Source organism: Suricata suricatta, chromosome 1, assembly GCF_006229205.1.
Source record: "Suricata suricatta isolate VVHF042 chromosome 1, meerkat_22Aug2017_6uvM2_HiC, whole genome shotgun sequence".
In the NCBI taxonomy this organism is placed as follows: domain Eukaryota; kingdom Metazoa; phylum Chordata; class Mammalia; order Carnivora; family Herpestidae; genus Suricata; species Suricata suricatta.
The window spans coordinates 6,144,839-6,158,788 of record NC_043700.1 but is presented as its reverse complement, the minus strand read 5'-3'; the positions used below and the strand labels follow the sequence as shown (position 1 = coordinate 6,158,788).

General features: G+C 54.7%; 2 protein-coding genes across 2 annotated transcripts in view; both read left to right on the top strand.

Moving 5' to 3' along the window:
• The first annotated feature begins 658 nt into the window (after nt 1-658).
• Nucleotides 659-7,696, top strand: DEFB1 (defensin beta 1). Its single transcript, XM_029933860.1, has 2 exons — nt 659-813; nt 6,927-7,696. The coding sequence occupies exons 1-2, from the start codon at nt 753-755 to the stop codon at nt 7,055-7,057; spliced, it is 192 nt and encodes a 63-aa protein (XP_029789720.1). The 5' UTR covers nt 659-752; the 3' UTR covers nt 7,058-7,696.
• A 3,789-nt stretch (nt 7,697-11,485) lies between these two features.
• Nucleotides 11,486-13,950, top strand: part of XKR5 (XK related 5) — a 29,726-nt gene continuing 27,261 nt past the window's right edge. Inside the window, exon 1 of the mRNA XM_029933226.1 lies at nt 11,486-11,885. Coding sequence (XP_029789086.1) covers nt 11,486-11,885 — 400 coding nt within the window. The remainder of the gene's footprint in view (nt 11,886-13,950) is intronic.

The window sequence follows — 13,950 nt, the reverse complement described above, 5'->3', positions numbered from 1 at the left end:
ATAAATTGTTTCAGTGATAGAAGAGGCCCATAGATTAAAAAGGATTTGAGAGACAAGAAAGGAAGGCAAGGGAAGGGAAGGGAAGGGTAGGGTAGGGTAGGGAAGGGAAGGGAAGGCAAAGGGAAGGCAAGGCAAGGGAGAAGGAAAGGAGACTGACATTGGTTAATTACGGAGAACGTTCACCGCAGAGGCAGAGAATGGAGAAAGCAGCCTTGGCCTGTTGGAAAGCCCCTCCCTGTAGGTAAAATGAAAAGGAATCAGAAGCAACCAGCTCAGCCTTGATCAGGGAAGAGGGTGACCTCTGGGGCCGTCTCACAGGGAACCCGGCTCAGCTATAGACTCCGGCCAGCCGGCGGCTTAGTGTCCCTGAGGCTCCTTGCTTGGGCTCTCCTGGCCGCCCCAGTGCAGGGCTGCTAGCCTGAGCTGCCTTTCCAGGAGCCCAGCCTCCAAAACCAAACAGAACTGGCCGGAGGAGCCAACCTCAGGTCTCCAGGCTGGAGGCTGAATCCGGTCCCAGCTAGACGGAGAAAAGCGTGTCCACATGACTCGCAGATTACCCGGGGCAAACGGCACAAGGGGTTATTTATTAGAATTTTACTGTGTGCATTGCAACACCGCCCTTCAGATCACATATGTGATTGTGCAATCCTGTGCCCTATAAATACAGACACTCCCGCCTCTGGAAGCATCCGTGAGCTGAGCCTCCGAGGAGCCTCCTTCGCCAGACATCCCGGCCCAGCCTGCCCGCCGCCATGAGGGCTCTCTACTTCCTGCTGCTGACCCTGTGCCTCATCTTCTCCAACCTGGCCCCAGGTGAGCTTCGGGACACCCTCCTCCCAGGTCGGGAACTTAGGGGCTGACTTCTGGGGACAGCTGCCCCTTGTTTCCCAGGAGGGCGGAGTGGCAGAGAAGCATTCGCAAGGTTGAGCAGCCAGCTTGGGCAGATGGCATGGGCAGGCCTGCTGAGCCTGGTCTGGGGGCCACCCCTGGGAGGGACAGACTCAGCTCTCCGCCGCTGACTGTTGTTTGGGGGACTCAGTGCCGTCGGTGCTTGGCAGGGATGGGGGGCCGGTGTCGGGGAGCCCAGCATCTCCCGGCCCTGTGTTTGCCTTGGACAGCTAGCAGGTCGGCCACGTGGAAGGGGACCCCTCACTCCATGGGCAACATGGCTCCTCACACCGGGAGGCCAGCAGAGGGAGGGGCAGGCTGCCAACCCGGCTCACCGGGTGAGCTGGGTGTGGCCTCCCAGGGGCCCTCCTGCGAGCTCGGCCACTGGCCTCCGTCGGGACAGGAGATGCCAACTCCTCTGAGTCAAAACAGCAGTGCGCCTGTTGTCAGTCAGAGGGGGTGGTGGAACCGATCGGGGGATATGCTTTTCCCTGGCCCTGCCACTCACTCACTGAGTGGCCTCGAGCAAACCAATGCATGCTGGGCCTCAGTTTCCCCAGCTGCAAAATGAGCGGGCCACTGCAGGTGGCCCTTAGAGCACCAAAGCTCCGGAAGTCTCTGCATCACCTAGACACGCCCTCCGAACAGGACTGGGTCCCCCATCTGAAAACTGGGTACAAGAGTATTCTAACGCGGAGTGTGAGTGTTTCCAGCGGGACTCTATGCGAGGGGTGGGGTCAGTCTAGCGGGCTGCCACCGTGTTGTTTCTAAAGGTCAGAAGAGACGAGCGCGTGCCACACAGTGGGCGTGCATGCTCTTTCCTTGTCCTCTTATTCCGGCCGGCTCGCGAATGTGTGTGTTCGTACTCAGCGGCCGTGCAAAATCCTCACTGCGGCTCTGTTCCAACTCACAGAGGTTGGACGGCCACTCTGTTAACCCGAAGAGCTACCTTCAGTCTGTCGCCTCTAAATATGACTATACGCGTGTCATTCAAAGCACAGAACATAGAAGTGTTTCCAAGGATACGCAGGAACAGCCAGACTTGGCAAGTGGAGAAAGACCGGGGAACAGGACTGAACATTTAGCGCACACAGGTTCACTCGGAGCCTCCCGGGGAGTCTCCCCTGCGCTGTCCTCTGACAGCACATGAGTCCTGTCTACACAGCACTGCCAGCAAATGGAGTCTCTGTCTGGGGATGCACTCAGTTTTCTATAAGAAGGGAGCTCAGTGCAGCTCCGGGAACGTGCTGCTGGGGCCCGGCCTCACAGTGACTCACCCCGAGCCCTCACGTGGGATCAGTTCACTCCCTTTTCTGGGAAAGCCAGCAGGCTCATCTAGTCACACATGGGGAAACTGAGGCCCACATGCCCCGAGGTGAGTGACAGTGGTGCGGTCACTGCAGGAAACCATAACATGACCTTCTCCTTTAGCAGTTTTTATCTCTATCAGAAAAAAAAAGTGTTGCTTTTTTTTATCTTATACAAATCTTATGTCTTATTTCTGTGAACACAGAATGATGTCGAAATGTCAGGGCAACTCGGGTCCCTGCGTCTGCAGGACGAGAACCCAGCCAAGGCGGGGAGAAATCGGGAAAGTCCGAGGCTGTTTGCTCTCGGATTCAATGAATATTTAGTTATCAGCTACTGGGTGCACGCATTGTCCTGGAAAACAATCTTGATCTCATGACCTTACATTCTAGAGGCAGAGCATGACAAGAAACCCAATTTTATAATTAATTATCTAATTACCTTGTGTTGTGAAATGCCACTAAGTACAGGGTGGCTACGGAACATGTCACAGAGGGAGCTGACCCGGTCTTCAGGGGCCAGAGAGCTTTCCGACGAGGCGGAGGGGGGAGGAGAGATGGACGTCACTTTGGTTGTCACGGTACTTAAAAAAAAACCTTTTTTTAATGTATTTTTATTTTTGAGAGACAGCGAGAGACAGTTCGAGCAGGGGAGGGTCACAGAGAGAAGGAGGTACAGACTCTGAAGCAGCTCCAGGCTCTGAGCTGTCAGCACAGAGCCCGATGTGGGGCTCGAACCCATGAACCGTGAGATCATGACCCAAGCTGAAACCAGATGCTTAACCAGCTGAGCCACCCAGGTGCCCCCCAAAAAATTTTTTTTAACTTCCTTCTTTTTTAAATATTTTTTATTTATTTATTTTTGAGAGACAGAGAGAGACAGCGTGAGTAGGGGAGGGTCAGAGACAGAGGGAGATACAAAATCCAGAGCAGGCTCCAGGCTCGGAGCTAGCTGTCAGCACAGAGCCTGATGCGGGGCTCAAACCCACAAACTGTGAGATCATGACCTGAGCTGAAGCCGGAGGCTTATCCGACTGAGCCACTCAGGTGCCCCTAACTTCCTTCTTGACATTAAAAACTCAGGGCATGTCGCATAAAATTCAGACTTTTATCTTCTCTGAAAAACACAAAACATGAGGGGCGCCTGGGTGGCTCAGTCGGTTAAGCATCCGACTTCGACTCAGGTTGTGATCTCACGGTTCGGGAGTTCAAGCCCTGAGTCGGGTTCTGAGCTGGCAGTGCAGAGCCTGCCTGGGATTCTCTCTCTTTCCGTCTCTCTGTTCCTCTCCTGCTTGATCTCTCGTTCTGAAAATAGGTAAATAAACTTTAAAAGGCACACAAAAAACGAGGCCACATTCCCACGCAGCACCGGGGAGCTGCAGGCTGCGGTGGCCGCTGTCCAGACGGACGCTGGTATCCACATCACTGCAGACCCTACAGCTCCCCATCGCCTCCCCTCAGACCGCGGGCTGACCTTCAGCGTTTGCACGGCTGCCGTGCGTGTCTGGGTCTGCAGTCCTGGGTGGGATAAACTGGGGAAAGGTCCAAGGGCAGTGGGGGGACCGAGGACAAACCGGACAGAAAGGGTATCAGGTGGGGAAGCCCACAGAGGAGGAAAAAGAGAAACCCGGAAGCTCTCACTTTTAACGTCATGCTTGGCGCAGGCCCTTTCGGGGAAGGAAGAACCATTATCCTCATTTTGTGGGTAAGCGGCGTGGCCGCCCTCGCCCAGGACTGGGACAGGCCCAGAAAGGACGAGAGCCCGGGCCATCGGCTCTCTCGCAAGCACCGCCCACTCGGGGCCCAGAGTGTCAGCACAGACAGGCGTCCCGGGGACGGGGGCTCTGGGGCCTCCTGGGCGAGGAAGTCACCCGGGTGTGGGCCAGTCCCAGGGACCTTTCAACTGAGACAAGGAAGGAGTCAGAAATGGCTTCTTCAGAAAGCGTATTCGCAGCGTGGGGGCTGGGCAGGGGACACAAGATGCAGGCGGGAAGTTCTCTTCCAGCTGCGCCTTCCTCCCAGGTGGTCAGCAGGTGGCCACGGCGACACTAACCAACCCCACGGACACAGGCGCGGGCCACTCCTCAGGATCCTTCCCTCCTGTCCCTCCGGGGCGTGGCCAGAACTCCGCGGTGTCCAGGCCTCAACTGTCACCATCTTTAAGAAGAGGGTTTGGGCAAGATGGCTCCCGGCTCCCTCCTCCTGACCCTGGGTCTCGGCCCTGCCCTGCCCACACCTGAGCATCTCACTCTGTGGTCCCCACCCCAACCTGCTTGCCCAAATTCCTTCCACCTGTCTGACCTCTGGCGACAGCCACCAGGAATGTGCCTGCTATGGCCTCTGGGTCCTATCCGGAAAAACATGCTCTCCGGTTCCTCAGACAGAAGGACCCTGCGGCCTCCAAGCCAGGCTTTGCGGAAGGCACCTGGTTAGCGCCACCCGGGAAACGGAGGTGTCCTCACAGAATGCCACCTGTGGCTCCTCACAGCTGGCAAGAAGCAGCTCTATGCAGATCACCTCACCACATGCCCCGGCATCTCTGCCATGCAGCAACCACTATTATCCCCATTTGATGAATTTTGGGAGGAGGGGGTGGGTAATGAACCTCAGAAGAGTTGACTTTAAAACACCAGCCAGCAAATAACAAGTATTTGATTCCAGCTGTGGCTCCAAACCCCATACTCTTTCCACAGGCCTCCCAAAGACCGTGTGTCACGAGGCACAGGGACTGATCTTGAGAATGATCTAGACAGAGCGCTCCTGGGTGGCTCAGTCGGTTGAGCGTCCAACACTTGACTTTGGCTCAGGTCATGATCCCGGAGTCTTGGGATGGAGCCCCGTGTTGGGTTCTGTGCTGAGCATGGAGCCTGCTTCAGAGTCTCCCTCTCTGCCTCTCTCTCTCTCTCCCTCTTTCTCTCTCTCTCTCTCTCCCTCTCTCAAGTAAAAAAAATAATAAAGAAAAAAAGAATAATCCACAGAGGAATTGAGTTAAAACTTTCACGCACCATAAGAGGCCTTGTGGATTTCCCACGCAGGCGTTGCCGAGCACGGAGCTCATGAGACGCTTGTCTGCAGAAGACCCCTCTGGTCTGCAGTCATACTCCAGTTCGGCTGGAGTTCTGTTATTTGTTTTGCAGAAGTGGCTTGTGCATTTGATTTTTTCCCAGAGAGCTGGCCAGTGAAGTCTGACCCTTCCTAGCCCCCATCGATGGCTCGAATGGCACCAGGCTCCTATCCTGACCAGCAGCCTCTGTTTCAGAGCCTCACCTGCTCGTGGCAGGCCTGTCCCTGACATGGCTGCCACCCAACCACCCTGTCCTGACCCGGGAAGGCCCCACAGCTCACCTGGGGGGTGGTAAGCCAATTTCACAGCGGTGAGCAGCCTCACTCGCTCCCACCACCACATCCCTGCAGGTCCCGCCATAGGCGTGGGCTCTGCCGCTGACGTTGCGAAGATCCAGACTGCGTTCCTCGGCTCCGCGCATCTGTGTGTGTGTTTGCTCCTTGCGCACGTCAGGCTGAGGGGTCACGTAGGTCGTGCTCTGGCCCCTGACTCTCTGCAAGTCTGGCCTTCTCCTGCCCGATCCGCAGTGTGGTGCCGGCGGGAGACGTGGGTGGGACCCTGGCAGGTGGGACCCTGGCAGGTGGTGACCATGGGCCTCGTCTTTTCCAAACCCCTTATCACGCTGGCGATTTGCTCTCACCTCCACCTACTGGCTTTTTACCCCAAGAATTTTCTAATGTATTCAACAGTCTTGCCTGCCTACAGCGTTCCAAAATCTCATGGGCGGCGCTCTAGTCCAATTTCTCTCACTTGGAGTTTGGATTCTTCCCCCTAAATGTATTCAGATTTTATTTACTCCCAGCCTTTATTAAATGGGTACAAAATGGTGTGGGTTAGAGACTACTTTTATGACCTCATCTAACATTAATTACTTCTCAAAAGGCCCTACCTCCAAACACAGTCACATTCTGAAGCCCTGGGTGGTTAGGACATCAACATACACACTTTGATGGCAGACACGATTCAGTTCATAACACCTATCAATGAAGGCATGCAAAGCAATGGCATAATAGTCACTTATCCGGGACACCATAGGGCAGCTTTGTGCTTGATTGGATAACATACAAGACTGGTCTAGAGACCTTGCGATTACTAGATTCTGGGATACTGGGAAGAAGGCAGAACACATTCCGACTGGGCTGAACTGGGAAAGCAGTATAGCACAGCCATCCTTCCAACCTGCCATGGAAGGACCACAGATTTCAGCAGAGATGGTGACAGGAAAGACGGAGGAACAGGAATTCATGTCAGAGAGCATGGTACAACCAGGCGGCATGGGAACGGGATGATGTTTAGGAACGCTCACGGGGTTAGAAGTGAGCTTCAGCATTCCTGAAACACAAGACGTGTTTGGGCCACAGTGTGGGTGGTCAAATACTTTACATGGGGACTAACTTGAATTCCTTGCATCCCTCAAAGCTCTCTGTGTAGAAGGAAACCGTACCCAGAACCCCACTGCTGACACAGGCCTCAGACCAAAGGTGCTCTGCTGAGGCCTCATTTCGTGGGCAGCCCCGGAGACACGGAGTGCAGTGTTCTTGGGAGATGGAGCGCTTGGCAGTGCTCTGCAGAGAGCTGCTTTACCTTGTGTTCTCAAGTCACTGTGGCCACAAGCCACGAGTCTCAAGTGTTTTTCTGCCATCTTACAGGTGCTTGCTTTCTCACAGGTCTCGGCCAGTGGTCTGACCAATACATATGTGCCAGGCAAGGAGGCACCTGTAGCTTCTCTCCATGCCCGCTCTTCACCAAGATCTACGGCACCTGCTACAGCGGGAAGGCCAAGTGCTGCATGCGCTGACCCTGGACTGGGGGCGACGGACGAGGCATGCAAAGTCAAGTCTTTGTAACGGTTATTTTAATGAAAGAAGACTTTTCTTTTTCTTTAAGCATCCCTCCTTCAGATCAAAATCAATCTTGTATCTTTTTCTGCAAGAGGTTGAGAAAGTAAGAGGGTTCGGAGAGTGGAGCTGGGCCAGGGTGGTGCTGAGCAGGCCTGAGTGACGTCACTTCCACTGCATTCTGTCACCAAACCAACATGTGGGCGGTGAGACCCGGGATGCATGAGGAGGAGACGACACAGACGAACGCGTCCCTGATTCTAGAAACAGCTCATCCCAAACTCAGCAGCCTGGTCAGTGAAACGGAGGACGGGCAGAGCCCAGACGGCTGCCTTCTCGCCTTCCTGGCCCAGGCACTGGGCTGGTTCACCCTAGCATCGGAGACCCTCTGTTAGAACACAGCACCCCTCCTGTGGCTTCCTGTCTCACGCCTGGGCTTCCGCTCACCACCACACGGCCCAGCCACCTGTCGCCACCAAGAGCATCCCTTACGACCGCAACTTCTCATCTCACTCCCTCAGCCTGTGGACACCTGTCGGTGGAGGGGAATGGGTCGCTTTCCCTTTTTTCCAATAAATTTTTTACCACTCTTGATGACACATGTGGTTCTGTGGTCTCCTTATCTGGCAACGACAAGCTCATAGTCCACGTCGATACGTTACAAGCACAAATGAAAATCAAACGTTGCAAAAACAGTATAAAACCCGCGGTAGGTTTCGGCAGAACAGCCCTCTTCTGTGCGGGAAAGGCGGGGTGAGGAGAGGCCCACGGGTGTCTTGGACACTAACCTCCCCTGAGCCTTCTCTGTGACATCCAAGCAACAGTCAGTTCAGCACATCCGGGCCTCTCCCTTCCCCTGAAAAGCTAATATTCCAGAGGCGTTCTGTCTTGAAAAGAAACCTCAGGCATGCCATCAGCTTCCCTCTCCAAGATATAGATGCCCACCAGGGCGCCTGGGTGTCTCAGTCAGCTGAGTGTCCGGCTTCAGCTCAGGTCATGATCTCGCAGATTGTGAGTTCAAGCCCTGCATTGGGCTCTGTGCTGAGGGCTCAGAGCCTGGGGCTGCTTCTGATTCTGTGTGTCCCTCTCTCTCTGCCCTTCTCCCTCTCACGCTCTGTCTCTTTCTCTCTCAAAAATAAATAAACATTAAAATTTTTTTTTTCCAAAGATATGAGAGCCTACCCTAAGAACATTCTTCTGGTTCTTAAATCAAAGACAGATTCCCAGATGAGCCGTCCCACTCAGGACAGCTGACGTTTGGGTTTCCCAAGACCAGGTCCTCAGGTGGATGAAAGCCCACATTCTGGGTTTGCCTCACCGTTTACTAGGTTGTGGTTATTTTGTCTGCCCCGCCAGGAGCTCTTCAAGTGACCAAAAGTACGTGCTTATGGATCCCCAGCCACAGACAGGGAGGGGACTGTCCCTGGCAGAGGGCGCCACCGCCCCCAGAAACCAGGAGGATGAAGAGGATTCCCGCAGCACACCCGTCCCTGAGCCGTGTGGGCCCAGGGCCTCCGCACTACGCAGGGAGCAGCCCTGACTGCGCGTTTTTAAAGTTATTCATGTATTTATTCTGATAGAGACAGGGCATGAGCAGGGGAGGGACAGAGAGAGAGGAAGAAACAGAGAATCCCAAGCAGGCTCCACTCAGTCAGCGCAGAGCCTGATGCAGGGCTCGAACTCATGAACCACCAGCTCATGACCTGAGCGGAAATCACGGGTAGACGCTCAACCGGGAGCCCCCACGGCAGGTTTGAAGAGACTACAGCTGACCGCGTTCTCACCTGCTCTCGGCACCCCTCCCCTCCAGCCTTCCCCCCCCATCAAAGGTCCTGAGCTTCTGCACTCACCTGCGCCACCTCCCCAGCCCTGTGCTCAGGACGTTTGCAGGCTTACAGCTTACCGAGCGAGCGGCCAGTGGCCCCCAGACCCTGCGCTCCTGGGATGAGGCCCTCCTGCTTCTGGCTCCCCGATCTTAGCAGACCGCAGCCGCCTCCCCCTGGCGATGACGCACACTCCTCGCCCTCCTCACCACCACGCCCACCCGCGCAGCGTCCCCTTTTGCTGAGACTCAAATGCAAACACTATTGGCTGGGCCATCCTGGAGGGAAGCCGGGGCTAGAATTAAGGGGGTGCAAACGCTTGTCTACAACCCACTTCACTTCTCAATGGTCGCAAGGACCAATTTCTGGCCCCTAAGACAGCAGTGGTGTCGAGGAAAAGGAAGCATTGATTTGACTAGGCTCAACACACACTCCCAGGCCCAACTTCATTACCGCGGCTGTCCTTCAGGAATTGGTGAGTCAGGTTCCTTTATAGCCGGTCAACACGCTGACTCCCCGAGCGGGGAGCGTCCACTGAACCAGACTGGTTCTGCACAGTCACCCTTTTAAGGAACATCTCCCACCTCCTAATTACGTGTGCCTCTTAGGGTGCCGGGGCAGACGGGTGCCTAGCTGACACTCTGCATCTGCTCATGAGATTACGGCGACAGCGGGCCCTTGGACTTGCATGTCAACGAGGAAATCAGCAGTGAGGGCCTGTACCGTCTCCGCAGGGTGCCCGTAAAGCACTCTGCACCCTGTATCCCGGGAAAAGGGCACAACGTATCACTAGGGCACGTTGTTAACCAGCACAGACACACGGGGCTGCCAGCGCGCCCCTCGGTCACAGAGGTGTTTCAGAGAAAGGGGCACCTAGGGCACCATCTAAAATACACCTTAGCTTTGCCTCAGCCTTTTAGAAATGCTTATTTTTGAGGCAGAGAGAGAAAGGCAGAGAGAGGGGGAGACAGAGAATCCCAAGGAGGCTCTGAGCTGTCAGTGCGGAGCCCGATACGGGGCTCAAGCTCATGAACCATGAGATCATGACCTGAGCCGAAATCAGGAGTCAGACGCGTAACCTGAGCCACCCAGGTGCCCCAGCTTTAACTTTTAAAAAGATTTTTTTTAATATTTTATTATTTTTAAGAGAGAGAAACAGAGTATGAGTGGGGGAGGAGCAGAGAGAGAGAGGGAGACATAGAATCAGAAGCAGGATCCAGGCTCTGAGCTGTCAGCACAGAGCCAGATGCAGGGCTCAAACCCACCAACCGTGAGATCATGACCTGAGCCGAAGTCAGACACTTAACCAACTGAGCCACCCAGGTGTCCACTGCTTCCGCTTTTGACAGTAAAATCATATGGCCTCATCAGAAAGCAATGTGGCATCGTGACTTCTGTGGCTCATGGGCCCATAAGGCATGTCACCGAATGCAGTCGAGAGATGGGTCATGGAATTTCGATGAACCGAAGAAGCATTCTTGCTTTGATGGGCAGTAATACATGTTAGCCGTTCATGATTTTGCCATAGGTTTCCCCACAAGGGGTCTCCTTTAGTAGTCCAATATTCCAAGCTTTTCTCCAATAAAAATAAAAATGAATGAACAGGAGAGAATTGGAACTCTTCACGCACATGGTGGTCTTCAGAGTAGAGGGGTCTGTGTCAGTCAAAGCTCTTCAGAGAAACAGAACCAACAGCATGTGTGTATAAATATCGAGTGAGATTTATGTTAAGGAATTGGCTCGCGTAATTACCGACACTTGGTAAGCCCCAAATCTAATGGGGACAGCCAACCGGCTGGGGATGTAGAAAAGAGTTGCAGTTCAAGTCCAAAGGCTGTCTGCTGGCAGAGTTCCTTCGTTCTTGGGGTGGGTCAGTCTGGTTTAGGAAGGCCTTCACCTGATTGGATGAGGCCCACCCACATTATGGAAGGCAATCTGCTACTCTCAAAGTCCGTTGATTTAAATGTTGTGTTATATATGTGTTATTTTCTGCCTATAATGTTTTGATATCTATAAAAAATGAAAAGAAAAACAAACAAAAAAACCTTCCTGGCAGGGAAGAGACTGCCCTTCCCAGGGCTAGCTGACTCAGAGAGAGCAAAGCCCCAGCCAGGAACATCCCATCCAGAGCCATACTCCTCTGTCTGGCCCATGCACCCAAGGAGGCAATATTCTCCTGCCTCTGTCGTCCCAGGGCAAGGTCCCAGGTTACCAGAGTCTACCCCTCCAGCCTAAAGCCTTCCAAAATTGTCCAAATAAGCCAATCCCAAACTGTGAACCCTGCCCTGCTTTGCCTTAGCCTCCAAAATGCCAATCAAAGCAGGGGCCTACCCTCTCCCTGCCCTTCTGTATTCTGCCTCACGGCCTCACAGGAGTCCCCACCTGCATGGCGTGCTGTGCCTCCCGTCTCTAGGTCCCGTGTCATCCACCTTGTGTCCCTGAGCCTCCACTCAGTCTCCCTGTGGCTGCACCCGACTGACCATCTCAGGGAAGAAGACAGAATGCTTAGTGTCAAGAACAGCACATCCAGTCACAGCCCAGAGGGGACTTGGGAGTTGCCCCGTAATGGCCTGGCTGGCTGACTGGCTGTCCCACTGGGCTCTGCCTTCGGCGGAGGCTCAGCGGCTGCCGGTGCTCCGTGTGCAGCTCCGCTCTGCGCCGCCTCTTTGGGGCACTGACAAGGCTTCTGACCTGAAACCGGGGACCTCCTTCTCCTGGAACTTGGCCTCGCTTCCCTCTGGTCCTGGCTCAGCCGGAAGGGGAGAGATCCTCCTGCCCTCCCCCGTGAGGCTCGCACAACAGGCTACCAGGATCACAGAGAAGAGGTCTCCCCTGCAGCCAGCTCACGGCGGGTCAGGTGCGGCTGATCTGTGGGTAGATGAGGGCTGGGCGCCCGTGAACTTGCTCCTGCGGATGAGCGCCTCATTCACGTTCACCTTCCTCGTGTTCTTCCTGCCAGTGAGGGGTGGGTGTTCCTTCAAGGGAAGCCCACCGCAGTGCCCCTTCTCCTCCGTCACCGCTGCACCCAACCCCACGGGCTGTCACGGGCCCTGCGGCACTGTGCTCAGCATTGAACAAAAAAGGGGAAGGATTCAATAGTCTCTCAAGTTTTGCATCCCTCTCTCTCCCCAACTCTCTCTCCCTCCTCCGCTCCCCCTGGTTCTCCATTAGGTCTCTCTTGTTTTCCTGCTAGACCTATGAGTGCAAACATATGGTTTCTGTCCTTCTCTGCCTGGCTTACTTCGGTCAGCATGACACCCTCAAGGTCCATCCACTTTCCTACAAAGGGCCATATGTCATTCCCTCTCATTGCCATGTAGTACTCCATCGTGAATATATACCACATCTTCCTGATCCATTAGTCAGGTGATGGACATTCAGGCTCCTTCCATGTTTTGGCTATTGTTGACATTGCTGCTATGAACATTGGGGTACATTGAATGCTGAGAATGAACTGAGGGTTGAAGGGGAAGGGGGAGGGGGGAAAAGAGGTGGTGGTGATGGTGGAGGGCACTTAAGGGGAAGAGCACTGGGTGTTGTATGGAAAACAATTTGACAATAAAATATTATGGAAAAAAAACAAAAAAAAGGGGGGGAAGGAGAAGGAATATTTCATTCCACGCCCCCTAAGACACCTGAGGAGTTTTCCAAGCTGAGTAAACGAACCCCCAGGGTCGATACGAGGACTCAGGGAGGTAACATGTGTACAGTGCCACTCAGCACGATCCCTGACCCATGTTCAACACAAGAACGGAAGTTGTCTTTCCTCGTCTCTGCCTCGCTCTTGGAGGCGCAGCGTCGGGGAGGGAGAGGGGTCATCTTGTCCAGCGGTCAGCAGTGTGGAGCCTGGCAGGCCATCTGCATGCAGCCCTCTGCCTGCCACCTGGTCCACCTGGGTCATTACCAAGCTGGTTTGTCTGCCCGTGTGGGTTCCAGAGCCTCCGTCTGTGACGTGGAGTCTGACTCAGGGCTGAATCACAGTATCTGTGCAGCAAGAGAGTCCCTGCAGTCGGACACTCAGAAGGTCACAGAGCTAAAACCATTGGGGTCGAAAGTAAAAAGGGCTTGCAAGCCATCCGTGGTGGGGAATGGGAAGGAGAGGCTGGGCTCGGCCCCCCTCCACCCTGTCTTGGACCCGCTCTCTTCCTCCCTTCAGATCATGCCCAATGTGCTGATTAACCCAGGAAATGCTTATGAAAACTCACCCAGCCAACTATCACTGTTTTCACGGAAACATCTCAATGTATCAAGTCACAAGCCAAAGGCCACTTAATGGTGTCTCAGTCCCATCCCATCACGTCGGGGAAACTTCTGGTTCTTAAAGAATGTCCTCGGTTATGAAGATGTAGGCTCATCTAGTTTCAAACTTCAGTCTCAGTCCTATTGGACGTTCCCGCCCCTGAACAGGCTAGGCCTGAGGAGTGGGCCGTGTGAGGGCGGCAAGGGCGTCCTACCTGGCCCCTTCCTTCCTCATACGTGCTCCTCTGGATGAGGGAGGGGAACATGACGTTTGCTCTTCCAGAAGAACACACTTGAGATGTGCAAGGTTTCTGCCCCACTGTGGACACCGGCTGCTTCCCCGGCGCTACAGGGGTCTGGCGTCCCCTCTCCAGGGCTGCCCTTGCTGGCTCTCCAGCGGACCCCATGGGCCTTCCCCCCCCCCCCCCCGGCACAGACATGGGGCTCAGGCTCCGGCCCCCCCCCCCCGCCGCCCCCCCCCCCCGCCGCCCCGCCTCCGGGTAACAGCCCTCAGCTCCAGCTTTGCTATCTCCTCACCCGGTAAGTGGCTGCTAGTCAAAGGCAACCATGACCTAAGTCCAGCCATTTCCAGCGTCCCTGCCAGAAACGTCCAGGGCATCCACAAAGGACCCCAAGAGGATGAGACTTTGCACTCCTGGGGGCCATCTAGTGGCGTTGTCCGGCTCTGGGACTTTCTCAACGCCTCAAAGCCAAAGCTCTGAGTGACCAACGCTCCATTATCTAACTTCCAAAACCAATTCGCTGATTACCATTTTCCCCTAATTACTTGT

Excerpts from the sequence above, each read along its gene's own strand:
- DEFB1 (XM_029933860.1), top strand. The coding sequence starts at position 753 with ATGAGGGCTCTCTACTTCCTGCTGCTGACCCTGTGCCTCATCTTCTCC. Across the intron at positions 814-6,926 it reads CTTCTCCAACCTGGCCCCAG|GTCTCGGCCAGTGGTCTGAC; the intron begins GTGAGCTTCGGG and ends GCTTTCTCACAG.